The 26,375-nt window shown below is 42.3% G+C and overlaps 1 protein-coding gene across 4 annotated transcripts in view; it reads left to right on the top strand.

Annotated features, from left to right (window-relative positions):
- LOC118579356 (putative adenosylhomocysteinase 3) overlaps positions 1-26,005 on the top strand; it is a 176,576-nt gene extending 150,571 nt beyond the window's left edge. For all 4 annotated transcript variants that reach the window (XM_036180541.1, XM_036180544.1, XM_036180542.1 and 1 more), the window contains exons 9-17: positions 1,380-1,443; positions 1,897-1,985; positions 5,456-5,526; positions 8,918-9,012; positions 16,804-16,902; positions 20,022-20,090; positions 20,194-20,272; positions 22,193-22,313; positions 22,839-26,005. In XM_036180541.1, the coding sequence (XP_036036434.1) occupies positions 1,380-1,443; positions 1,897-1,985; positions 5,456-5,526; positions 8,918-9,012; positions 16,804-16,902; positions 20,022-20,090; positions 20,194-20,272; positions 22,193-22,313; positions 22,839-22,845 (694 nt within the window). In that variant the 3' untranslated portion in view covers positions 22,846-26,005. The remainder of the gene's footprint in view (positions 1-1,379; positions 1,444-1,896; positions 1,986-5,455; positions 5,527-8,917; positions 9,013-16,803; positions 16,903-20,021; positions 20,091-20,193; positions 20,273-22,192; positions 22,314-22,838) is intronic.
- Positions 26,006-26,375: the final 370 nt, after the last annotated feature.

The raw sequence follows: 26,375 nt of genomic DNA, 5'->3' as shown, positions 1-26,375 counted from the left end.
CCACTTGGAGGAAGAAGGATTGCACAGTGGATTTTCAAATTATAAACTAGTGTTTTAGTCCTTATAGAGTTCTGAGGCTGGAAGAACCAAAGAGAACATAAGATATTGGCATGATTCTTAAATAGCTCCAGACAGCTTGTGTTCCGCCCAATCCTTCCTTTAATGAAGTCTTTTCTGTCCTTTATCCTTGAAAGATCCTGAGGTCACAGGAAAATAACTGCCTAACTGGAATCCATCCATGTCTAGAGCCTGGCTGTCATTTGCAGAGGAGCAGTGTTCATGAAGTTTCCAAACCACCACAGCTGTGTGCAGTTACAAAGAGGCTTCTTCCTATGGGAGGGATGAGGAAAAGCTTGAGGAAAGTGGTCAGAGGAAAGGCAGTTCAGAAATAGAGCCTTTTGATTGTCCTGGCTCTGCTAGCCATTTCCAGGCCGCTCTGCTAACCCAAGGCTTCTGAGTGTGGTGGTAGCCCACCAGACTTACCTCTTCAGTGAGAAAGAAGTATTGAATGAGTTTCATCAAGGTGCATGCAGCTGCATCTGGGGAGTGGAGCTGCCAAGTCATTTTTCAACAGGATTCGTACTTTCCTTTGAGCTTTTAGAGGCCCTTTACACCAGAAGGAGTAAACAGATGGATAAGTCAGTAGGAAGTCTTACAAGTATTTGGAGGGGCTGTGTATCTCGAATTAGACTGAATTTTAGTTGAAACCCTTTTGTCTTGATCAAGATTCTCAGAGAATGTAAGCTCGATGTACCCAAAGAGAAACCAGAACTCATTCCTAGATGTTCTTTCCAGAAATCGTGGAGATGGCTAGGATCAGGTTCACGGAGAACCATATACAAAGGCAGAAGGTGTCTGCCCCAGGATCAACCCCAGAAATCTCACTGTCTAATCCGCATCAGCAGGTTTTATTCACGGCCCCTGAATTACTATCCATTACTTTCCCGATTGAATCGATGCGGAACCAACTGGCCTTCTGATACTGCTAAACGCCTTCCTTATGGTATCTTTCTAAAACAGTAAGCTAGAATAATGTTTCTATTAAGCCAGAACTTTGTCACTTCCTAAATTAAAATTACTGTTGCCTTATGTGTATCTTTTCTTTTTTCCCCATATCTGTTCATAGTATAAACGTGTCCATTACTTCTGTGTTTACAAGCTCCTGTGGGATCTACATCTTTTTCACTACTCCCAAGAAAGAGAGGAAGACTGAGTGGGAGGGGAAATTCATGTATAGCTAGAACTGGTTAGATGGATAAATACAGATTTTATTGCTTTCCTTCAAAAATGAAAAAAAAAATTAAAACAAAAGCACAAACCTCAAGTAGTAAAAAGAGCATTTCTTATTTAATGGTTGAACTTTGCTTTTGTTCCCCCAGACTTAAAAGGACAACAGATATGATGTTTGGTGGGAAGCAAGTGGTAGTCTGTGGCTATGGAGAGGTAAAGTTCACCCTTTTACTTGTTGGATATTTAAAATGTATTTTGATGGAATATTCTAGAATTTTGCATACAGACATAAGTATAGTCATACCACTTTAGATGGGAACATATGACTTTAGAAGTCCCGAGTTAAGTACCTTGCTTTTCCCTTTGTATTTTTTCTTGAGTTGATTTTCTGACTTGTTCTAGCACCACGGTTTATGATGTTCTTTTAGCTTGTGTTTTGATTATAAATCGTGAATGTGGGTGTTCTCATGCATATGAATGTGCTAAGCAGGGGCCAGGGGTTGGTTTATGAACTACATTTATTTGTTTTTCTTGATTTCCCCAAAGCACAATCTATTTAGTAAAATTACTTGAAGGGGAGGGAAGGAGGGTACCCTTCCTTTCCCAGAAGCTTTGAGAAGTGTGTTTTCTCTCTGACTTTATTATGTGTATTCTTTCCCTGTTCAGGTGGGAAAGGGGTGCTGTGCTGCTCTGAAAGCCATGGGTTCCATTGTATATGTAACTGAGATTGACCCCATCTGTGCCCTGCAAGCCTGGTGAGTGTGCGAAGGGATGCCTGCTCCTCCTTTACATTGCTGTCCAACATGCCCCATCTTAGACTCCATCAGGGACCCTGCCAAGAGAACCTAAGCTTCTGTCTTGCAAAGGTCAAGGAGTTCTGCTCCGAGAGAAGTGAAGGTTTAGAATTCCTGTGGAAACAGTAATGGGATGCTTAGGTTTAATGAACAGATATCCCATTAATGTCTTTCTCCATATGTAATTCCTGCCCCTTTGAAAATAATGACGGAAAAAGAAAAGGCAGGCCAGGCATGGTGGACCTTGCCTTTAACCCCAGCACTGGGGAGATGGGATACCAGACCAGGTGCTTACTCTGCCATCCTGATGGCCTTCACAAAGTTGTCCTCTGACCTCCCCACAGGTACACTTTGGCCTATGTGCATGCTCACACATACATCGTGTGTGCATATATACATACATACCCCACACATACAACAGTATTCTTTTTTTTTTAAGGTTCAGACATATAATCTTAACATTCCAGAAGCTGAGGCAAATAGATTGTGAGTTCCAGGCCAGCTTTGGTTATAGAATAAGACCTTGTCTCACCAGCCTGGGCTACAGACTGAGACCCCGCTGGGAGGAGAAAAGAGGAGAGATTGGGTGTAGCTTAGGGTAGAGCATGTGCTTAGGTTGGACTTGGGTTCAGTCTTCAGCAGGAAAGCAGAGGGGGAAATGCAATAGACTGTGTCAGAGACCTCCTGATATAACACACTAAAAGACTTCTGTGGTAACCTTCCCAAAAATGTCCTGTGAGTCTAACAATGAGAAATATCAGACAAGTCCAAATGAAGGGCGAAATCTGCTAACTCTGTGAAGAATATGTGGGCAATTGTTTGTAGTATTCTTACACTTCTTAAGGTTCAAATCTAAATTTAAAAATTTTTTAAAGTTCGTTTTTTTTTCTCTCTGAAATGTGGATCCTAGCAGGGAAAACCTTTAATCCCAGCATTTGGGAGGCAGAGACAAGAAGATCTCTGATTTCATGACCAGCCTGGTCTACAAACTGAGTTCCAGGCCAGCCAGGGCTACATAGTCAGACCCTGTCTAAAAAATAATAATAATCAAATAAATAAAATAAAATATAGATAATCATCCTTACCTGAAAGTATTGTGAGAATTAAGTCAAATAATTATTATATACTATCATACATAAGTAATATATAACAGGGCTCAGAGCTGCTATCACAAAATGGAGCCTCACTAAGTGGTAACTGTTACTGAAATTATCTCCGTCTTCCATGGGATGAGAAATGCCATGGTCACTAAAAGGTACTGCAAAGCCCAGTTTATGTAGTGTGTATCTATAGTTTATAATCTCAGTGCAGTGTTCACCACTAAACCTCAGGAAGAAGGCCACTAAGGTAGAATAAGGTGGAATAAAGCCATTTTCCTGTCTGCTGCTCACAGAGCCCAGCCATATGCTGCCAAGGCAGAGTTCTGCAACAGAGTCACTGGCTTTCTGTCAGCTTCAGAACACGGGGACCATCATCTTCCTAGTACTCTGTCCCTATAGAAACCCAAACAAGACATTGGTGACAGCACAGTTCAGATGATCTCAGAGCACAGGCCAGGGGTGGGCTGCTTTTGACTGGGCACAGATCGCCGCTGTGCTGTGCCGTAAACACTGTAAACACCGTGCAGTGCTGTAAAAGCACAGGCATTAAAGCTGATGCAGTACGTGTCCTGTACAAAGAGCAGGTGCAGAACCTCCAAACAGCAGCTAACCTAGTATGTTTAAGGAGCCTGCAGATAGGACCAGTTTGGGGAGTAGTAGTATCTAAGGTAAGAAGAATGATACAGCAGTGTGTATAAGAATTTAGGTCTTTTCCTGAAGTATGTAAGTGGTATGTTCCAAGTCACAAAATGATTTGGGGATGTAACCTAGAGACCGTGAGACCTAGACCAAGTATCACTGGTCTGAACTTAGGAAAGCCAGCATGTATGGATAAAAGGAGGCAGATCTAGGTACAGTGGACACACATCCATAATCCCAGCACCTCAAGAGAACTGCCTCAATTTTAAGGCTACAAAGGCTATAACCTAGTCTACAAAGTTCAGACCAGAAAAGGTTGTGTGGGACCATAAAGTCAAGAGGCTTAAATGGAATTAAGGAAAAGGATAAACAAGATTTTGGTTGCAAATTCTTTCTCTCTCTCTCTCTCTCTCTCTCTCTCTCTCTCTCTCTCTCTCTCTCTTTTTTTTAAAGATTTGTTCATTTATTATGTATATAGTGTTCTTGCCTGCATGTGTGCCTGAAGGCCAGAAGAGGGAACCAGGTCTCATTCTGGGTGGTTGTGAGCCACCATGTGGTTGCTGGGAACCAAACTCAGGTCCTCTGGAAGAGCAGCTGGTGCTTTTAACCACTGAGCCATCTCTCCAGCCCCATTGGTTGCAACTTGCACTGGGAAGAAATGTTTAGTTTCTCTGGATCATACAGTTGGTTAACAGTAATACTGCTGCTCAGGGCAGAGAACATAGAAGAGAGACAGAGGAGGGTGTGGGGACAAAGTAAGTTTGGGAGCCCTCTGGGGAGTTCTTGAAGACATATCTGGGGGAGTACCCTTGGTTATGAAGCACCCCAGAGATGTAAGTAAAAAAAAAAAATGCAGCTGGAAATGTAGATCAATGGTAGAGCTCTGCCCTGTTTGCCCGATGCCTGGGTTCTAATCCCACCTGGGGGGTGAGAGGGAACTGCACCAGTCAGTCAGTCATCTGTAGGTGATGACTGAGAGCCAAAGGCAGGGTAAAGATGAGTACTGAAAGAACAGAGAAGAGCCCAGTGAAGAACCCCACCAAGTGCCACTATTTAAATATGGGGAAAGGCTGAGAATGTAGCCAAATAGGGTACAATTGCCTCACGTGAACAATGTCCTAGATTCAATCTTCAGCACTACAAAGAGGGGGCTAGGTCTTAAGAAGGCAAATTGTGTTTAATGTGGCAGAGAAATCAAGTACTATAAGATACTCCAAAAATATTGGCTTTTTTATTTCAGAAAATAATTGATGATCTTGGAAGAACAGTTCAGTGAGAATAGATTCAGTGGCCAAGTGTTATTTTCTAGAAATCTGGTTCACGACAGCCCTTACTTGGCTCTTTGTTATTAGGAAGACCTAGTTCCCATGATGCAAAGGGAGCTTTTGCATTTCTGCTATGTAAACACAGGAAATGATCTGGACTTTTGACTGAAGAGTAGTCCAGGCCAGATGTGGTGGCACACGCCTGTAATCCCAGCACTTGGGAGGAAGAGGCTAGAAGATCCTGAGTTTGAGGTCAGCATGGTCTATCATTGACACTGTTTCAAAACCAAACAAAATGAATATCCTGGCCACATCCCAGCTATCCAAGAAGTGACACTGTAACTACCTAAAGAACTTGGTGCTAGCTTGTAAGGAAAGACTCCCCATCTGCCGGCTTAGTGTAATTGATCCTGCTTTATTTCTACAGTATGGATGGATTCCGACTAGTGAAACTGAATGAAGTCATCCGACAAGTGGACATTGTTATCACCTGTACAGGTATGGTTATGATATGTATACAGGGACAAGTGGACATTGTTATCACCTGTACAGGTATGGTTATGATATGTATACAGGGATAAGTGGACATTGTTATCACCTGTACAGGTATGGTTATGATATGTATACAGGGACAAGTGGACATTGTTATCACCTGTACAGGTATGGTTGTGATATGTATCTGGGGGTAAGTGGATGTTGTTATTACCTGTACAAGTATGGTTATGATATGTATCCAGGGGGGAGATTTGGGAATGCTTTCATGGAGCAAGTGCAAGGTGATTGAAGATATTCTAGATAAATCCAAATTATTAAAGCCAGAAATAGGGGTTAAGAGGTAGGGTGGCTCACTTGGTAAAATACTTGCCTTCATAAACCTGAGGACCTGGATTTGATTCCAGGAACCCATGTAAAAAAGTCAGACAGGGTGGGGAGAATTGGCCCAGTGGTTAAGAATGCCTGTTGCAGCCAGGTAGTGGTGGCACATGCCTTTCAGACGTCTTGAGTTCAAGGCCAGCCTGGACTACAGAGTGAGTTCCAGAACAGCCAGGGCTACGCAGAGAAACTCTGTCTAGAAAAACAACAACAACAAAGAGCAGTTGTTGCTCTTGAAGAGGACCTAGGTTCAACTCCCAATACCCACATGGTAGCAACCATCTATAACTCCAGTTCCAGGAGATCTGACACCCTCTTCTAACCATGGGCACCAGACATATATGTAGTACGCATGCATACTTCTAGACAAAACATTCATACACATAAAATAAACAGTCTTTTTTAAGAAGCTAGGCATGGTGTCGTGCACTTATAATTTCAGCACTGTGGAGTCAGACAGGAACACACACACATGCCAGAGATAGTAGCCAAAAAAATGGTCTTTCTCTCTCCCATTTTTTTTCCTACCTGTTTAGAGCTCTGGCCAAGCATAGACCTTTAGGTCATCCCTACAGGAAAGTTTCTCTCCATCCTTTATTGCTGCTATGTTTCTGCCTATCCTTAACCTCCTAGGACATAGGTAGAAATTGAAAACTATGTGCCAGTGTTATTGCCAGGATGTAAGCATGTTCAGTGTGTACTGTACCATTCTCAGCCCTGTCATCTTTTATTTCACCCTAAAAGCAAATACTCGCCCGGGAATGGTGGCACATGCCATTAATCCTAGCACTCAGGATGTAGAGGCAAGAGGACCTCTGTGAATCTGAGGCCAGCCTGTCCATGTAGTGAGTTCCAGGACAGCCAGAGCTACATAGTGAGACCCTGTCTCAAAAAACAAATGAACAAAAAAGAAAATATGCTTCTCTATAGTCCCTATAAATTACAACAGGGAAAGAGAAAAATTCATAGTTAGAAAAGGTGAAAGTGGTTATGTTAATTATAAAACAGGTAAACTTTTTTATAAAATTTATTTTTATTTTATGTGCATTGGTGTTTTTCCTGCATATATGTCTGGGTGAGAGTGTCAGGTCCCTTGGAGCTGGAGTTAAAGATAGCTGTGAGCCTCTATGTGAGTGTTGGGAATTGAACCCAGGCCCTCATGGAAGAGCATTCAGTGCTCTTAAACACTGAGCCATCTCTCCAGTCCCAAACAGGTAATTTTTAATTTTAGGAAGGAATGTCAAAAATGGCTAGTTACCTCGAGACACATATTATAATTATATGCTAGAGCCATAAATCATAGGAATACTAGTTTTCTTACATGGTTCTCTTAGAGAGAGGAAATAAAATGTGTTTATGGCCTCTGCAATAACTGGGACAGAGGACAGAGGCCATGAGGAGCTGCCCTACTTCATTCATCAGGCCCATGGGCCCTCTCCTCCCCCGTAAAAGGGATAGAATGAACTTATTTTTAATAGCTCAGTTGGGGTATGAGTCCCATGTCGTGTGTTTCACCCATATGTATTCAGTTTTGTCTGTAGGTAGAGCTCAGAGGACCTAGGGTTGATCCCCAGCACCAAATTTCAATACTTTATAGAAATTCACAGGCTTGTATAACTGTTACAACTTTCTATTGAGATATAATTCATATAGCACAATGTTCACCTTTGAAAAGCGTACAGTGTGGTGGTTTTTACTGAAGTTGTAGAACATCCCATTATCTAATTCTAGAACATTTTCATCATACCCACAAGAAGTCCTCTATCATAAATGTTCACTATTTATTCCATCCTTCACACTCCTGTAACCCTAAGCAACTACTGATTTTTCTGTCTGTGCATATTTGCTTTTTCTGGATATTCTATATAAAATGAAGTCATACAATATGTAGTATTTTATGACTAGCTTCTCAGCACGATGCTTCCAAGTTCCATCCATATAATAACATGTATTAATATTTCATCTCTTTGTTTCTGAATACTATTCCTTTGTATGGATATACCACCGTTTATCTATTCTGAAGGATATAGATGGATGTTTGGGTTTGTTTCACTTGGGGTCATTATGAATGATGCCACTACAAACTTTGAATCTAAGACTTTGTGTGAACACGTTTTCAATTCTGTTATTTGTGTAAACGGCAATAAAATCGCTGTATCATATAGTAATTCTATTTTTAAGGTTTTAAGGAATTATCGAACTATTTTTCAAAGTGATGGTACTATTGTACAGTTGTACCAACAGTGTTTCTCTACATCCTCAACAACAATTTTATTACTGTGTATTTTATTGCCAGTGTGTATTTTATGTCCCAGTGAACATAAAGTCATATATGGTTTTGGTGGCTAGTGATGTTCTTCATTCTTTCCGGCCATGCCTATCTCTGAAGAAACATCTTTTCAAGTCCTTTATTAATTTTTAAATTAGATTATTTGTCTTTATTGCTGAGTTGTAAGAGTCCCAAATACAAAAGATTTTGTTTGTTGTCTTTTAAACACTTAGTGGGGTCATTTATAAGACAAGGATGTGTATGTCTATTGATGTAGTCTAGTCTCTATTTTATTCTGTTGCTTCTCTTTAAAGTGCTATATGGGAATAGATTGTTGCTCAACCTGAGCTCACAAGGATTCACTTTATGTTCCTCTAAAATTTCTTTAAACAACTAAGAGTTTTACAGTTTTTGCTCTTAAGAATATGATCTATGAGCCTGGTGGTGATGGCACACACCTTTAAACCCAGCACTCAGGAGGCAGAAGCAGGCGGATCTCTTTGAGCTCAAGGACAGCTACAGAGCAAGTACCAAGACAACCAGGACTACACAGAGAAACCCTGTCTCAAGAAACAAACAAAACAAAACAAAAACAAAACAAAAAACAAAAAAAGAGAATAGGATCTATGTAGAGTTGATTTTTTATATATTTCATTTTATATATGTGTGTGTGTGTGTGTGTGTGTATTATATGAGGTAGGAGTCTAACTTCATTCCTTCTCATGTGGGCATCTCTTCTGTTTTAAGGTAACAAGAATGTGGTAACCAGAGAGCACTTGGACCGTATGAAGAACAGCTGCATTGTGTGTAACATGGGACACTCCAACACTGAGATTGATGTGGTAAGGTCATTACTGATTATTACTGGGACCTTCTTAGTTTTCATTCATTCTCTCCTTCTCAGGTGACAAACTGGGAGAAGAAGAAGCAGGGTCATCAGCTACCCTAAACATGACCACCCTAGTAACAGTCCACATCTACCCACTCACCTGCCCTGTGGCCTGTGCTTATCGGGCAAAATAAAGCTTTTCATCTCCATCATTTCATGACTTCTCCTTCCACCTAGGCTTGATTACCTACTCAGACTGTGAAACCTTTTCTTTCCATGTTGAGAACTGGAGGCTGCACAAACTCACTGTCAATCAGAATGGTAGTCAGTATTTTGAGGATTTAGCTTTACATAGAGATGAGGTGAGTAGGCTAGTCCATGGAAACACAAAGCAGAAATCTGTGGCTAGGACGAACACATTGCCTTAGAGTGGCTGTGTCTACCAAATGCTGTAGTTTTCCATTCCTCTCCTCCTGCCTGGGCCAGATCTCCCCTAACATATCTCTTACATTTTAGTGATTGGGTCTGTAAGTATCACCTTCAGTTCAGAGCCACTGTCTAACAGTGTGCATTGCTACAACCTGGAAAGTCTGTCCTTGTGTTTCTCTAATCTGATTATAGTCATCCAAACCTCATTAAGTTGTCCGAGTTATAGTTAATAGAGGTGTTATTTATTTCTTTTCAGATTTACCAAAGTATCTCTCAGTTTGACTTTGACTCTGGCTTTAAGTTTTTGTGGCATTTTATGCACATCTGTCTTTCTGTCTGGGTAGCTGGTTCAACCATAGCATGCTTTCATCTCCACTGAGGGCTGCTGTGATTGAGCTCCAGCTCTACCAGGTAAGGACCAGCTGACACTGAGAGCCTTGTTGGATAATATTTATTTGATGTGGTTTCTCTTTTAACCCTATGTTCCATTCTTTTGTTATTAAAAACAGCTGGTGCCGGGCGGTGGTGGCACATGCCTGTAATCCCAGCACTCGAGAGGCAGAGGCAGATGGATCTCTGTGAGTTCGAGGCCAGTCTGGTCTACAGAGATAGTCCAGGACAGGCTCCAAAGCTACAGAGAAACCTTGTCTCGAAAAAAAAAAAAAAAAAAGGCTGGGGATGTAGCTCGGTGTTGGTGTTTGCCTCACATACATGAGGCTCCAGGTTTAACCCCTGCACCAGAAAGAAGGAAGAACAGCTAGCAGGATAGCCTGCAAGCCTGTTTCTAGTCCGGGGTCCGAGTGCCATGCTTCATTCCTCTGTCCTGTCGCTGTAGTTTGCCTACAATTACTAGTCAGGTTGATAGTTGGTTCTTTGGCGGGAGGAGGGGCATCTCTTAAGTTTCACCTATGTGCCATGGGTGAATGGGCACCTTTACTAACTGGTCAAAGATGGAGGAGGAGGAGGAAGAGGAGGAGGAGGAGGAGGAGGAGGAGGAGGAGGAGGAGGAGGAGGAGAGACTTTTTCCTTCTCGCCGCAGGAAGCTCTAACTAATGCGATCGTATAAGTTTTGTACTTCTGCCTTTCTCATCCCATCCCCTTGAGTCCTCTGTGAGGATTTATTCTTCACTTTCAACTGGGAAACATAGATTAAGTACACTGATAAGTCATACAATTGATTCAAAATGAAACTTAAGTACAAAATTCAGGTATTTGAGCCAGTGTGTGTGGTGGCATACACCTTTAACCCAGCACTCAGGAGGCAGATCTGTGTGTTTGAGGCCAGCCTGGTCTACAAAGAAAGTTCCAAGACAGCCAAAGCTACACACAGAGAAACCCTGTCTCAGAAAAAAAGAAAGAGGTTGGGGATTTAGCTCAGTGGTAGAGCACTTGCCTAGCAAGCACAAGGACCTGGGTTCGATCCTCAGCTCCAAAAAAAAAAAAAAGAAAGAAAGAAAGAAAAAAGGCCACACATGAGTATTTCTCAGAATAAAGATCAAAAGGCCATTTACCTTCAATCAAAAATATTATTGTGTGATTGCTATATGGCAGCTGTAGTTCTAGATGCTTGGAGTAGTGAACATAACAAATCCTACCCTCACAGAGCTTATGTTTAAGTGAGAAGAAAAACTAAAATATGGAAGTAAATCCTAGACCTGAAAGTAGAACCACAGCAGGAAGAGGTAGAACAGGACGGGGGGACACGAGGGTGCTGTTCTCAGTAGTGATGTCAGACTGTGAGCCTGAGGTTGAAGGAGTTAGCCATGTGGGTTTTTAGGTAAAGAGCATTCTAAGCAGCAGCAGCTGGTACACATGTCCTGGAGCAAAAGCCAACCTGCTCCGTTTGAGGGGTAACAGGAGGCCAGTGCACTTGGCGCACAGTAAGCACAAGGCAGGGAAGAATGGAAATGAGGTCTGAGAGGTGATAGGCCAGACCTCTTAGGCCTAACAGCCCACCCCCAGAACCAGTGATATTCTGAGAGAAACAGAGAGCTGTTACAGGGATTCTAATCTGGCTCAGTTTTAATATGATGGCTTTTACTTTCAAAGGAATCACTCTAGATAAGGTGTTGAAACTAGGCCTGGTTTTGACATCATTGCTAGGTAGACCCCCATATTTGCCACATCAGGAGCCAAGAGCCATCGCTCTCTTTTCTTTGAATTCTTCATGGTATAAGGTAGATGCTAAATTAAATGGTCCAGAAAAGGTGCTGCTCAGAGGGCTTTTGAAAGTTAAATGTTAGTGTTTGATGATAGTGTCACAGAACATGTAAAACAAAATTTAAAGTAATAGAAAACTCATAACTGTAATCCCAGCACTTCAGAAAGTTAATACAGAATTGCTGTGACTTCAGTGCCATCCAGGGCTATATAATAAGATCCTATCTCAAAAAAAAAAAAAGAAAAAGAAAAGAAAAGAAAAGAAAAGCAAAAAGAAACCAAACTCAGTAAACTCTATTGGTGAAATTATTGAGGCCACTCCACGGAGTTAAAAGGGAAGTTTATTGTGAGGGGTAACTCACAAATGAAGGGATAGGTTGCAGGGTCTGGGAAAGGTACGGCGCAGTCCAGCGGTGCTCTCTGGAGAACTCTGCTCGGTCTACCTCCAGCGTCCAGGGTCCCGGAACCAAGAGAGCGACCTCCTCCCGATCCTTGGTCTTCCGCTTCCTCCTCCACCCTGCCTCGTGGGCGTGACCATTACCGAAGCCTCAATGGGGGTTGGAACTTCCAGGCCAATGCTGGGATGGCTACCCACAACAAAACTCAGTCAATGATTAGAACCAGAATGCTCATTCATTATTTTGCAAGTATATACTGAATACTTGGCCTGCTCCATACTGACTTTTAATTGGATGAAGAAAAAGCATTGAATAGCATCTCATCTCTCATGGAGTTTATATTCTTGTGTGGAAGATGGATAAGAAATAAGTCAACTTTTATTGCCTGTGTTATATTGAATGAAAAAAGCAAGGTGAGGGTGTTGAGAACAACAGCCTTTTAATTGAAATAGTCAAAAAGGTATTTTTGTGGATATAATATTGGGGTGGGGGAGCTAAATTAAAGAAAAAGCAAGATATCTGAGTACTGTATACTCACAGAGAAAGGTCAAGCAGGGATGTAGCTCAGTGGTAGAACAGTTGGCAGGAATGAATGCACAAGGGCCTGGGCTCAGTCTCACTATTGCAAAGAGGAACACCAAACAAAACGGAATGGCAAGTAAAGGAGCCCAAGAAGCTGTGGTGGGGCCAGCAGCTGGTGTATGCGCCTGCAACCAAGCCTGAGGACCTGAGCTGAGTCCCTGGAACCCACGTGATGGTAAAGAAGCAGTTCCTGTACCCAGTCCTCTGACCTCCAGACACACACCATGCAAGTGCCAACACACACAAAGATAAATAAGTAGATCAATAAGTACGTCTTTAAAGATAAAGCCTGGTGACAGTACCAGAATGTACCAGAAAGAACGTGAGGCTAGGGGAGGCAGCTCAGCAGGTAATGAGTAAGGTGGAGCTTTATGGGTTCTAATAACTGGATTATTATCTAAATAGAAAAGAGGCTCCTGGTCAATTTTGAACAAATGAATAACAAAATGTATCTGATACATATATATTTCTTTAACTATCAGCCTGGCTTTGTATAGAGAAAACCCTTCTGGAGCTCTAGAAGGTGTAAGGACAGCAGGAGACTCTTCGAGATGGTGAAGGTGGTGGCTTGGGTTCAGTGCACAAGTAAGCAGTAGAGGTAATGAGACTCGATGATGTGAAAAGAAAGGAGATTCTCTACAAATCAACTTAGTGTTACTATGTAGATAGAATTACTTGGTAAATATTCATCCAGATAATGATCTTTTGTAACCAAAACTTAGAGAAGAAATCCTCTGTAAATCAAGTTATTGTTACTATGTAATGTTTATCCAGCTAGATTTTGTTGTCATATTGTTTTGTTTTTGAGACAGCTTTGAGCTCTGTAGGAAACTCAGATCCACCTGATGGCTGGCTAGATAGCTTTGTGATCAAAATTTAGAGTAATTCCTAGCACTTCGCGGTTGAGGAAGGTTGAGGAAGGTTGAGAGGTCGAAGCCTGCTTGGGCTCCATAGAGAGCTCCAGGTTCTCATGGCCTGTGTGTGTAGTAAGATCCTCCAAACATCTCCCCTCTCCCAAAAATTACTTAGGTTTTTTCTTTTCCTCTTTTGGGTAGAAATTTTGGTTTTGCCTAACTTTGAGCTATTGCTTGCTGTATATTTTAGGAAAGAATAGTTCATGAAAAGACGTTAGCCATTCAGGAAGCTGCACTTTTCTTCCTGAAAAACAGGAATTCTATGAATCCCTGCTATGGGCTACTCACTGACCAGCTCTCCTTCACACATTTCCTGTCACATGGGAGGCCTGTGCGATTACCACTTCACAGTTCAAGTGATAAGCCATTATATACACATGCTGTCAGGGGCTTTTTCCAACTAAGGAACTGTTTTACCTAAGCCTTGCTGTTGCTTCTGCTTGAAAGAACTAGAGCCACAGCTGTGTTCCCTGGGTGGGAGGGGGTGCTATGCACTTTTCAAAATCATGTACGCTCAATGTGTACAGGCATGATACACTTACCGGGGCATATGCCTGCAGTTGGAGATGGTACCTGCAGAAGCACCCCTTTTCCTGGTAGAGTAATAAGTGAGTGTAAATTCACAGCAAAGCCAATTTGGTGCCCCGTCCCTTTTGGAGTGGTGGTGTCAGAGATTGAAACCAATAGCATATGTTTTACCACTGATCTCCTTCCTCTCCCAGCCCCAGGTGGTTGAATTTAAGAGCTATTCTTGTGCCGACCATAGGGTAGGAAACCCTCTCGGGGAGTGAGATGACCAAGTGGACATCTTCATAGTGAGGACATTGACCTTCCTGGGAAAGTGGTGGAGATAAGTTAACCCAGTTCCTCTTAAACCTCCTTTTAAATTGCCCATCAAGGTGTTTGCCTGAATCATAGCCATTCCTATGCTTTAATATGCTGCCCCTTCCCACCATTGGCCACTTTCCTTGATTCCACCAGAGTCTTCCCAAGAAGTACTTCCCAAGATGGTAGATTCTCAGTATCCTGTCGTCAGCTCTTTGCTCCCAGTCATGAAGATTGCTTTTCCTCTGGAAGATGGATGATATGAAACAATAAAATTCTGAGCTACTTAACATCTCATCTCAACAAAAAGTAGTTGGTTACCATAGGTGGTTGTACCCCTCTATGTGATGTTCAAAGGCTAACGGATTTATTTTGTATATATCCTTAACTTCTTCAGTTGTCTGCTCTCTTCAATTATTTTTAATTATGTTCACCTCATTTGCTTTTATAATGCTCTAAACTGTGGCACTCGGGATCAAATCCAGTGTTTTATACTTGCTGGGCAAGAATAGTACCACTAAGCCATGTATCAAACCTCTGTTGTTGTTGTTCTCATTATTCTCTCGTACAGTAAGTACATCCTCCACTCCTCCCAGTCCCCCAGATCCCCCTCTCCTCAATATTATTATTACTACTATTTCATCTTCTTTTTCTTCTTCTTCCTTGTTTTCTTTTTTTTTTGTATGTGGAGCTGAGGATCGAACCCAGGGCCTTGCGCTTGCTAGGCGAGCACTCTACCGAGCTAAATCCCCAACCCTGTTTTCTTTTTTTATATAGGTGTTACATAACCCACTGGAGCTGATTTACTTAGTCACTCCCTTACTGGTTTATGTTTCTTTGCTATTATTTATAATGCTAGAATGACTATTCTTTCTTTATTTTTGCTTTTGTTTATTGAGACATAGTTTTATTATAGCACAGGCTGTCCTTAAACTTTTGATTCTTCCGCCTCCCCCTCCCAAGTGCTGGGAGTAAGGGCATGCACCATTACACCTGTCTTAGACTAAATTTAGGCACTTAAATTCTTGACTTGAATAAGTATTTGTTTTAGGAGTCTAAAAATTAAATCAGTTGATAAAAATTAGGTATCTATAGCCGGGCAATGGTGGTACATGCCTTTAATCCCAGCACTCAGGAGGCAGAGCCAGGCGGATCTCTGTGAGTTCATCACCAGCCTGGTCTACAGAGTGAGATCTAGGACAGGCACCAAAACTACACAAAGAAACCCTATCTTGAAAAGAAAAAATTAGGTTTCTATAACATTTGATAGTTACTGCCTAATTGCTCTTTAGAATGATTGAATTAATTTATGAAACTTATGTCTCAAGACTACATTTCTAAAGTACCTAATAAAGAAATGATGATTCTGACCATGAATAAATACAATTCTGAATACACTAAAGTATAATTTTATGTCTTTTTGCACTATTAGATTGTCATTTCCTTAGAGAAAGGGACCATGATTTTCTAAACATGAGTACCCCATTGTATGTCTAGAAAGAATTTGGAGATTTAAAAATGAAAAGATAACTGTCTCTATGCAAAAATTGCTCACATTCTTCCTAGGTATTTGTCCTTTACTACAGTGCCTAGAATTCGTATGTAACAAAAGTGTTTCTCTTTGAGGACTAGTATTTGTCGAACTTTTCAGTTTCACCAGATGAATTGATAGGGTAGTTTTGGAATATGGACTCCCTTTCTGTTTCAGCCATTGCTTATTGAAGAAGGAAGTAGTTGTCCTAAGTCTGCACACCCTGTGACTGTTATTTGATTGCTGCTGATAATAAACTTACCGTCTTTTCTTTTGTTCTCTGAATGTACAATATACAGAAGTGGAAAGAGGGTGAGCCACTGAGTGCTTGACTCTACCACTAGCTTCCTCTAAAGGCTACCTCACATTTGCACTTAGGACACAGAGCTTCTGTCACTCTAGATAAACCAGCCTTTTGAGAAGGTGCAGCCGGGAACATGGGACATGAGGGCAGAATCTTGGTCCCCAGCATGCTCTGTTTAGGACGTTCAGCCTTCTCCAGCTAATCCCACTTGGCTCTGATCTTCTGTTTTTTTCCATCTCTTCAGCACTTATGTGTTCAGTTTGCACCATATTAATCTGCACTTGTTTGCATGTTGCTTTGTATTTTCTTCTCACATATGTATTGTTTTGTGTCCCCAACTAAAATATGAGCTTTTTGAAGGCAGAAACCATGCCTTTGGTTTCTTTTGTATTTCCCATAGCACCTTTTACTGTGCTCAGCAGAGAGTGGGCGTACAGTATATGTTGTGGAATGACATCCTGAGTGATCCCTCCCTGGCTGAGCCTCAGATTAAATCCCCTGAAATGGAACAGTCCTAACCAACCCAGGACAGGTATTCTCCATCTGGCATGTTGGTTGCTTCTTTCGACTTGCTATTTGAAATGGCTCCCTTCAACATCTTTCTGTCTCCAATATCAGGGACTGGGCATAGCTAATGATGTTCTTCCTGTATGTGTTCCAGGCCAGCCTGCGGACACCAGAACTGACCTGGGAGAGAGTAAGATCCCAAGTTGACCACGTGATATGGCCTGATGGCAAGAGGATAGTGCTGCTGGCAGAGGTGAGACTGAAGCTGACAGGGAGCCACTCCCCTGACAGGAGAGACTGTGGTTCCTGCTCCCTTCCTTCATCTTCCCCGATCCTTTCAACTCTGTCTCTGAAGCACAAGTTTAATTACTTTACCAGTGGATTTTACTTCTGATTGTGAAAGGTCTTTTCATTCAGCAATTAAGAAACTATTTTGGTTCCTTACTTTTCACCAATTATCCTGTCTCTCCATGTCACTCTCCAGGTTGAGTCAGATAATGACTATTACTGTGGAAGGAATTAGCAGATAGAATCAGTGCCACTTCAAGTGATGCCCACAGAGAGATAATGTCATTTGTGGGGTGGCTTAATCAGTAGCAAAGGAGGCTGTAACTCAGACTGTCTTTGATAAGCTTTGGGAAAGTCATGTCTTTGCTGATAGTGTCTCTATTTTAGTGTCTTCTGAACTGGTGAACGGAGCCCAAGGTGTAGTAGGTACCCAGCTTATTCTGTGAATTGTTTGCTGGATGGACAATTCCACATCCTGCTTTATCTAGCTCACACATATTCCTTCTTTTTCCCCCTATGCTAGGAATTGAACTTAAGTCTTCACACATGCACACATGCTAAGCAAGTGCTCCACCACTGAGCCATATTCCCAGTCCTTGTGTGTGACGGAGGGAGTTGGGGGGTCGTTTTCTAACTGCTTTTCCTGTAGTAAAGGCTCTGCTCTCATAGCCAGTGTTCCTGGGTGCTGGGAGTGCTTCCTGTTCTTCCTAGGAAGCGTTCCTTTTAACCAGGGATTTCGGTTTCCTTTGGGGTTTGTTTTTTACATTAAAGAAACTGAGTATGAAAATGTAAACAATTTCATGTCCTTCTGTAGGGGCACATAGGCCAACTTTGTATGTCCTTAGTCTTTTGACCTTTTGCCCTCACTTAGTTAACATCTTTTAGATGCTTTAGAATGTGTCTGGGAAGGCGTGTGTATGGCTAGGAAAGAACAGGTTGTTAAGTGTTTATTAATAGCCTTGACGTCAGCCCCCTATCTGGCAGCATTTCTAAACTGTCCTGGGAGGTCCCTCTTAGCAATTTTGGTGATGCAAACCGGCACTAAAGGTGTTTTGGGCTATATAGCTGAGCAAAAACAGTAGTCAGGCTTCCCAGGAAACAAAGCAAGAAAGGACAGCATGGGGCAGGTGTTAGCTCTTTTTCTGTCTTTATTGTCCACTCAGAATTCAAGGCTACCTGCCTGTGGGTCAGAGAATCACACTGAGAAGCACAAGAACCATCACAGCTTCCTAAATCCATAGTTGTCTCCTCCTCAGCCTGGAGATTGCTGCTGGCCTTGACTGTTTCCTTTCCTAAGACAGTCTAAGGAATGCCAACCCCCAGAAGGAGGATAGTTTGCTCTAGAGAATGGAGATTTACAGTCCTCAGTGTCATGTGACTGCCTTTATTCCTTTTTACATACTTCCGGAAATAGTTTGGGATAAACATTTATGAAATTTGTAGTGCTTCCATTTGGATATCAATTAATTCTAAAGAAGACATACAAATGGCCAACAAACAAAGAGGGATATGTTCAGCATCACTAAAGTCACAACGAGGTATTACCTCATTCCAGTAAGAATTACTATTATCAAAGAGATAAAACATAACAAATTATGAAAAACAGTATGAGTGTTTCAAAAACTGAACAACAGAACTACTGTGTGTTCCAGTAATCCCATTGTTACATATCTAAAGAAGATGGAGTCTAAGGTATGGCAGATCCATACATTCCTTTCTTCATTGCAGGCTGTCACATCAGCCAGGAAGTGGGACTGACTGAAGGAAATGTGGTGCATGCACACAATGTATTCTGTTCTACCATAAAAATAAACTCCTGTCATCTGGTAATGTGACGTAATGTGAAGTGAAATCAGCCAGACACAGGAAAACAAGTAATGCATGATCTCAATCATGCAGAATCTGAAAACATTGGATATGGGTCCAGAAGTATTGGTCCACGCCTGTGATCTTAGAATTTAAGAGATGGAGGCCATGGGTAGAGGGAACGGGAAGAGAGGAGGGAGGGGAAACTGTGGTTGGTGTGTAAAAAAATTAATTAAATGAAATTAATTAAAATAAAAAAAAATAATTAGAGAGATGGAGGCACAAGAATTGGGAGTTCAAGATCAGCCTTGGGTACCTGGTAACTTTTAGGCCAGCTTAGGTTTCATAATAAGACTGTCTCCAAAAGAAAAGAAAAGGTTAGTCTAGCATTATTTCTAATAGCAAATAAATATAAATCAGCAAGAGAATTCCTAAGTAAATCAGAACAGCTCTATTCAGTGGATTTATGAGCCTTGTGTCCAACTTGTTCTCTTTAGCCTTATGTTCTATTCTCTTAGAAGTTGTGAGAAGAATAAATGTTGGTAAGCCAGGCATAGTAGCACACTTCTGTTATCCCAATATTCAGAAGGCTGAGACAGGAGAATGAGAGTTACAGGCCAGCCTGTGATCACGTAGTGAGCCCCTATCTCAGAAAACAAAAACAATGGTTACCAGAGGCTTGGAACTATGCAGTGGTGGGGTTGAGGAGAGGTTGATCAGTGCATATTGAGTTTCAGGTAGCTAGAAGTGTAAATAATTTTGGCATACTATCACCATACTGTAACTATAGGTAACAGTTATGTATTGGACATTTAAAAACACTGTAAGTGAGGATTTAAAGAAATAATGAATATTTGAGGAAATAGATATGTGTACTCTTGTATTGAAACATTACATAGTTCCCTACAAGTATGTATAATTTTTGCTTTGATATATAAGCTAAAAAATAAATTTTAGATAAAAATTTCAAGACATTTAAAATATGGTGGCCCATGCCTGATTAAAGGCACTTGCAGAGGCAGAAGCAGGCAGATCGCTGAGTTTGAGGCCAGCCTGATCAACATAACAAGTTCTAGGACAGCCAAAGTTATGCAGAAAGACCCTGTCTCAAAAAGAAAGAAGGAAAGAATTTAGAGGATATCAGTGGCTTCCTTTGTGTTGAATGCCTGCTGTGTCTGACAATCTCGGGAAAGACTGGGACTTGGCCCTCATTCTGCCTCCGCTCTTGAAAGGCAGCAGCCGTCCTAATGCCCCTCTGCCTTCGCCTCTGATCACTAGGGCCGGCTGCTGAACCTAAGCTGCTCCACAGTGCCTACATTTGTGCTCTCTATCACTGCTACCACTCAGGTAAGCTCTGCAGTGGGCCGTTGTGGGCTGGAGAGGGCTCTTAGACAAGCTAGCTTTCACAGCTTTGAAAGGTGTGTCAGCATACATGTCTGTGCTTTTCTAGGCTCTCGCCTTGATAGAACTTTACAATGCTCCTGAGGGTCGCTATAAGCAAGATGTGTACCTGTTGCCCAAGAAAATGGGTAAGCTGCCCTTCTCCATTCTCACCAAAGTGGGTCACTGTCAGGAGCTAAAGGAAACTTGGAGGCATTAACTTCCGGGGGGGGGGGGTGGGGGTAAGAAAACCTATCTTTATCTTATAAAATAGGAACTAGGACTCCAGACTCTATTTCAAGGTGATTTGTGTATTTTCCACATAGGTTTTTCTAGGGAGATATATATATATATATATATAATTCTTTTCTTTTAAAGGATTTATTTATTACGTGTACAGTGTTCTGCCTACATGTTTGCCCACAGGCCAGAAGAGGGCACCAGATCTCATTACAGATGGTTGTGAGCTAACATGTGGTTGCTGGGAATTGAACTCAGGATCTCTGAAAGAGCAGCCAGTGCTCTTAACCTCTAAGCCATCTCTCCAGCCCTCTAGAGAGGTTCTTGCATTTTGCTATGATTTAGAATACATGCCTGAGAATTATTTTATTATGCCTTATTGTATTACAACACACTATGTTTTGAGTCAGGGTCTCAATGTAGTGAAGGCTGGCATTGAACTCACACTTGTTTCCTGTCTGGGATTACAGCATGTGCCACCATGCCTGGCCTACCAATTGAATTTTAAAGATTTTCTCTTTTAAAGTATCATGTATACAAAAATCACAAAGAGGAGGAAAATATTCCCCCCAAAAGAGAATATCTCTGGCCTTGTGATATCTGGCTTATTCCACTTCTAAGATGTCCCTTCTTTTAAGGGATACAGATTTCTGTTAAGAGTTAATTATGAGCCAGGCGGTGGTGGCGAATGCCTATAATCCCAGCACTCGGGAGGCAGAGGCAGGGGGATCTCTATGAGTTGAAGGCCAGCCTGGTCTACAAAGCGAGTCCCAGGAAAAGCACAAAGCTACACAGAGAAACCCTGTCTCAAAAAAACCAAAAAAAAAAGAGTTAATTCTGGCTGGATGGTGGTGGCACACGCCTTTAATCCCAGCACTCAGGAGGCAGGGGCAGACGGATCTCTGTGAGTTCAAGGGCAGTCCAGGATAGCCAGAACTGTTACGCAGAGAAATCTTGTCTCAAGAAAAAGAAAGAGAGAGAGAGAGAGAGAGAGAGAGAGTTAATTATGTGGGTGATTGGTGTAAGAGAAACATTAAACTGTCTTAAATTTTTAAAAAGCCTGTCCCAAGCACCTAGAATGATAGAAACTCAGGGAATAAGTCAGCATCAGGCTTTGCTCCAACAACTGTTACAAGTGTCTGTATTTCCCTTTAATACTCTGATGTGGTGGGTTAATCCCAGTATTTGGGGGGCAGAGGCAGGAGGATCTCTATGAGTTTGAGACCAGGCTGGCCTACAGAATGAGTTTTAGGACAGCCGGAACTACACAGCTGTCTCAAAAAGCAAAACAAAGCTACTACAGTATGGAAGAGTATGGAATGAATAGAGCAGTTTATATTCCCTTTGGAAATAAAATGAAGCTGGAAGTACAGTGATTCAAAAGATGTAAAATTACTAAAGCAAAGCACACAGTTCTAGGTTGTTGTTGTTGTTGTTTTTAAAGTTATTTTCCCATGGTTGTTAATTTTTCTAGAATATATAGTATAGTATTTCTAGTATTTTCATAGTATAATATAGACATTAAGGCAAAACTAAAGGTGAAGCTTCCCATTTTTAAGACCTATGCTATCCCATTATTTCTCTCATTTCTTTTCTGAGGAGAAAGCTTCAGGGTAGAGTTACTGAAAGAAATACTTGGCTTTTAAAATCATGGGCTTGAAGCTGAAGGTAGTCACTCCTTAGATTTGAGGACCTATGAGCAAAGGTCAAGCACTCGTCAATCATCCCCAGGAGCTAGAGCTTGTCTTCCAGCTTTTTAAGGCCTCACTGAGGAGCACAGCAGCCAGGAGACATGAATGCTTATCCCATGACTTCTATGGTCTTTCCAGATGAGTACGTGGCAAGCCTTCACCTGCCCACCTTTGATGCCCACCTGACAGAGCTGACAGATGAGCAGGCCAAGTATCTGGGACTCAACAAGAATGGGCCCTTCAAACCTAATTACTACAGGTGCCTTGGGCTCCCCGGAAACCAGAAGGCTGGGTAGTGAAGAGCTTCCCGCAGTACAGCTGCTCCTTGTCCCTCTACCACATACCTTTGTATGAACTCAGAGAAATAACACATTTCCTCCAGGTCTCCTGCCTCTAAATACTCTGAGATCTTCTTCAAACATTGCCATTGTCCTTGCCCCACATACACACTAGCCTTTTAGAATCACATTTTTATTCATTTATTTTGTGGGTATGCATGCATGTGTATGTGGAGATGGGTGCATGTGCACGTGTTGCACATGTGGAGGTCAGAGGGTAGCCCATGGGAGTGAGTTCTCCTTCTCCCATGTGGGTCCTGGGGAGATCGTGAGGCTCGGTAGCAGGTGCTTCTATCCACTGAGCCTTTTCCCTGATAGGAAGAGAGCCACAGATACCTGTCCTCACCATATACGCTAGAAAAGCCCTTGTCTCCTGTTACACAGGCTCCTCATGTTCCAGCCCCACCAGCAGATAGCATCAGTTTCAACTTTCTTTTTCCCTCCAGGTATTAAGTTCCTGTAATGCAAGCCCGAAGACATTTAAGGAACAGAACCAAGCCTTTATCCAAGGAAGAACCCAGCAAGCTGCTTCTCCAATCAGAGCTGCCCGCCGTGCTCATCCTATGTGTTAGGTTATTTATTTATTAAAATCTAGAATCCTGTGCCTGTAGCCTTGGCCCAGAGTGTGGTTACTACTCCTGGGGCCTGAGAGCCGCAGAGGACAGGCTGAGGAAGGAAAGAAACGGTCGACCATTCCTAGTGATGATTCGCATCTTTGCCCATTGATGGACTCCTCAGTGATGGCCGTTTTTCTTCCCAGGCTCAGGAGTTAGTTCAGGGATGCCAGACTCCTTGTTACTTAGGGTTTTCTGGACTAAATTTTCAGCAGCTGCCTTTCTCCAAGCTTTGGTCCTTTCCCAGATGAGGCCTTTTGGAAGCCACTGATCCAACAGGGCCTACATTCCCAGTCTTGATAGTTACTGTCACTGCCTTCTTTATAAAGAGGCTGGTGAGGTGGGAGTGTGCCTGTGTCTGTGCCTACTGGGGTCTCTTTTCTTACCCAGAACTCCTTTCTGTTCCTTGAATATTATATCCATTTTAATGCTTTCTGGTCCTAAAAGGGTGTGCCTCCGTGATCTTAATACCTCTGCTGCTGGCCAGGCATTTGTTTTGCTTTCTAACCCCACCAAACTCTGCTCAGGAAGTAGGGGACCAGCTCCACTGGGACCCATAGTTTTGCTTCCTTGTCACCCTGGGAAGCCCCCTCTAATCTGGCACTGTCTCAGAAAAGAGGGGCTTTATGTGGATAGTGCTTCCTGAAACTTCTGTTATTGCCTGAAATGACTTCTGGAACTGAGTTGGCAAAGATGTTTGCTAGAGATTTGGAAGCTTGAGGCTTTGGAATGGGGTCCAGCTTGGCATCCTAAAGAAACCAGTCTGTTTGTTTCCAGGAAAGACTCCACAGCCTGGCTGCAGAAGATGGACGTCTCCGTCATCTGTACCCAGAGGATGAAAACTAGTTTGAGGGCTGGAGTATAGCTCAATGGCAAAGCCCGTGGCTGGTGCATAAGGCCCAGGCTCAGTCACTGGGTACTAGGGAAGGAGGTGGGGGACTGGTCTGAACCAAATCAGACATTCATCCCTTTGGCAGTTGCCATTGGTGAAAGTGAGATCTGTAATTTGATGTCTCATCTTTCTTTGCTGCTGCTGTATCTTTATGATCTGGCCCTTCTGTTCAAGGATTCTGTTTCAGAGAGTTTAAGTAACTCCAGCATAAAACAGCTGGTAAATAGTGTGAGACTTCTCGGTCCACTCAAGCTTTAGATTTCCTTTGGAGACAGACTGACTGGTTTCAGGGTTTCCATTGGATCAGTCGGTTTCAAAAATTAAAAACCTGGAGTGACCCTAGGAATCTTGAGTTAAATGAGTGCCTCTCATGGTCCATCCAATGTAAAAGTCTCATGTTTGTTTCTCATGTATTTCTTACATTGTTCTGCTTCAGAGTCTCAAGACCAAGGTCATTCAGACAGAAGACACACAGAATCACTAAAACCTTTATCTAGCTCTTCTCCTCTGCCTCTACCATCCCCATCATCCCTTGTCTTTGTGTATGCCCTGGAAGCTAGTCTAGAAGTGTCCTTATTTTTGAAGATAAGGAAACAGAACTGCTGTAGGTGGCTGTTGGCCTTATTAGATGGTATACAGGCTCAGCCCAGAAGATGGATTCTTCACAGGGTATCATCTGTCTCTACTCTTTTATAAGGAAGACCATAGAGGCTAAAGATTCCACAAAGTTACTCAGTTCTTTTTGCCTCATTCTGATTTTTGTATTAGTAGCTAATTGTATCCCTCTCCCACCTTTATTTTGTTTTTGTTGTTGGGTTTTGTTGTTGTTCTGAAATAGTCTCACTCTATAACCTTGGCTAGCCTCAAACACATGGCAGTCCTCCTGCCTCCACCTCCTGAGGCATATGCTACCAAGCCTGGCTGGCTCTTCATTGGATCTCTTTAGCAAAAGATTCAGCTATCTGCCTCATCTTATGTCCCAGACAGATTCTGTTAGGCAGGTGTCTGGGCCCCAAATCATAACCTGCTGATTTCCAGCAAAGCCTTGCTCTCTACAGAGCCTCCTATAGCTGGTACTTACAGAGTGCACTATGTCAAAACCAGTGATGAGATCCATTGGAAATAGAAAGGGAGCCACATGGGTTTCTAAGTTAGGTTGCACTGTGTCTGCCCATGGTGAGGTATGTGACTATGAGTTGCAGATGGCATCTATTCTCTTCTCTTCGGAGACTGTTGCATCATCACCATTAAGAAAGCAACCAGAAGTAGGGATGTAAGTCAGTGATAGGACACTTGATTAGCATGTGCCCAGCCCTGGGATGAGTCCCCAGTTCAGGGGGCTTATAGGGAATGTGGAAGGAAGAGAGAAGGTAGTCCAGGACTCCTGTCTAGGTTCCGCCCTGTTAGAGCCAAATCATTGTTTCCTCTAACCTTGGAATCAGAGCAAATCTCTTCTTACTCCATCTCCTCCTCTTAGATGCATCCTAGCTACTAGGAGGCAAGGAAAAGAACACTGATTGTCCCTAGGTATGTGGTCCTGGCTGGTGGGGATACCTACCATTTATCTACAATGAAATGTGTGCTACTTCATGGCCTTCTTGCTTTCTTGGTGGAAATATTTTTTCCTTTTTCTTGTTAAACAAAATGCCTCTAGTCTGCCTCCCTTCTGCCCTCTCCCTCCTCACACTCCCCTCCCATGAGAGCACGGCTCCCCGTGGCCACACACTCCTGCAAAGCTTTTCTGCTGCTTGGCTTTTCTCTGAACAGATCTGAAATTGCTGCTCTGTGGTTTCCTCAGAATTCACTGTCACGGTTTAAAAAATCAGAATGCACTGTTGCATTAAGCTTTTTTAATAAGAGAAAATTATGGAAAGAAAATAGGTAACACCAGCAAATTATATATTGACAAGTCTAAACTATATATATATATACATATCTATATAAATAATCATCTAGTTCTTACTGTCATCTTACTGAAAGGAACGAGACCTCTAAGGATCACTAGTTCTGAGAAGCTCTTGGAAATCTTTATGTCTAAGTGATTGTATTAGATCAGCAATAATGACTATGTAATCTCAAAAAATAAATAAAATATTCTTAAAACTGGTGTGTGTCTTGAGAATACCACTTGCTTCTGTGAACTAGGAATTCAGAGATGAGAGGTGTCTGGGCAACAGACAAACAAGGTTACCTGCCACCATAGGACGATGATGGCAAACCCTGACACCAAAACCACTGGGCACGTTTGAATGACCATTGCCATGAGAGTCTTGTTTTACACTGAGACCCTGATAACAAGTACCTTGTCCCTCCCTTCTGTTGGGACCAAAAGATCTAAACACCTAGAATCTGAATTAATTCAGCCAAAGGGGGATGGGGGACTAGGGTTCAATACCCAGCACCTATACCATATGTGGGCTCACAAGAATCTGTAACTCCAGTTCCTGTTGATCCAACACCCTCTGCTGGCACTGTGT

The sequence above is a fragment of the Onychomys torridus genome, chromosome 3 (assembly GCF_903995425.1).
Source record: "Onychomys torridus chromosome 3, mOncTor1.1, whole genome shotgun sequence".
Lineage (NCBI taxonomy): Eukaryota > Metazoa > Chordata > Mammalia > Rodentia > Cricetidae > Onychomys > Onychomys torridus.
Note: the sequence above shows the minus strand (reverse complement) of the source record. Positions and strands in the feature narration are given on the sequence as shown.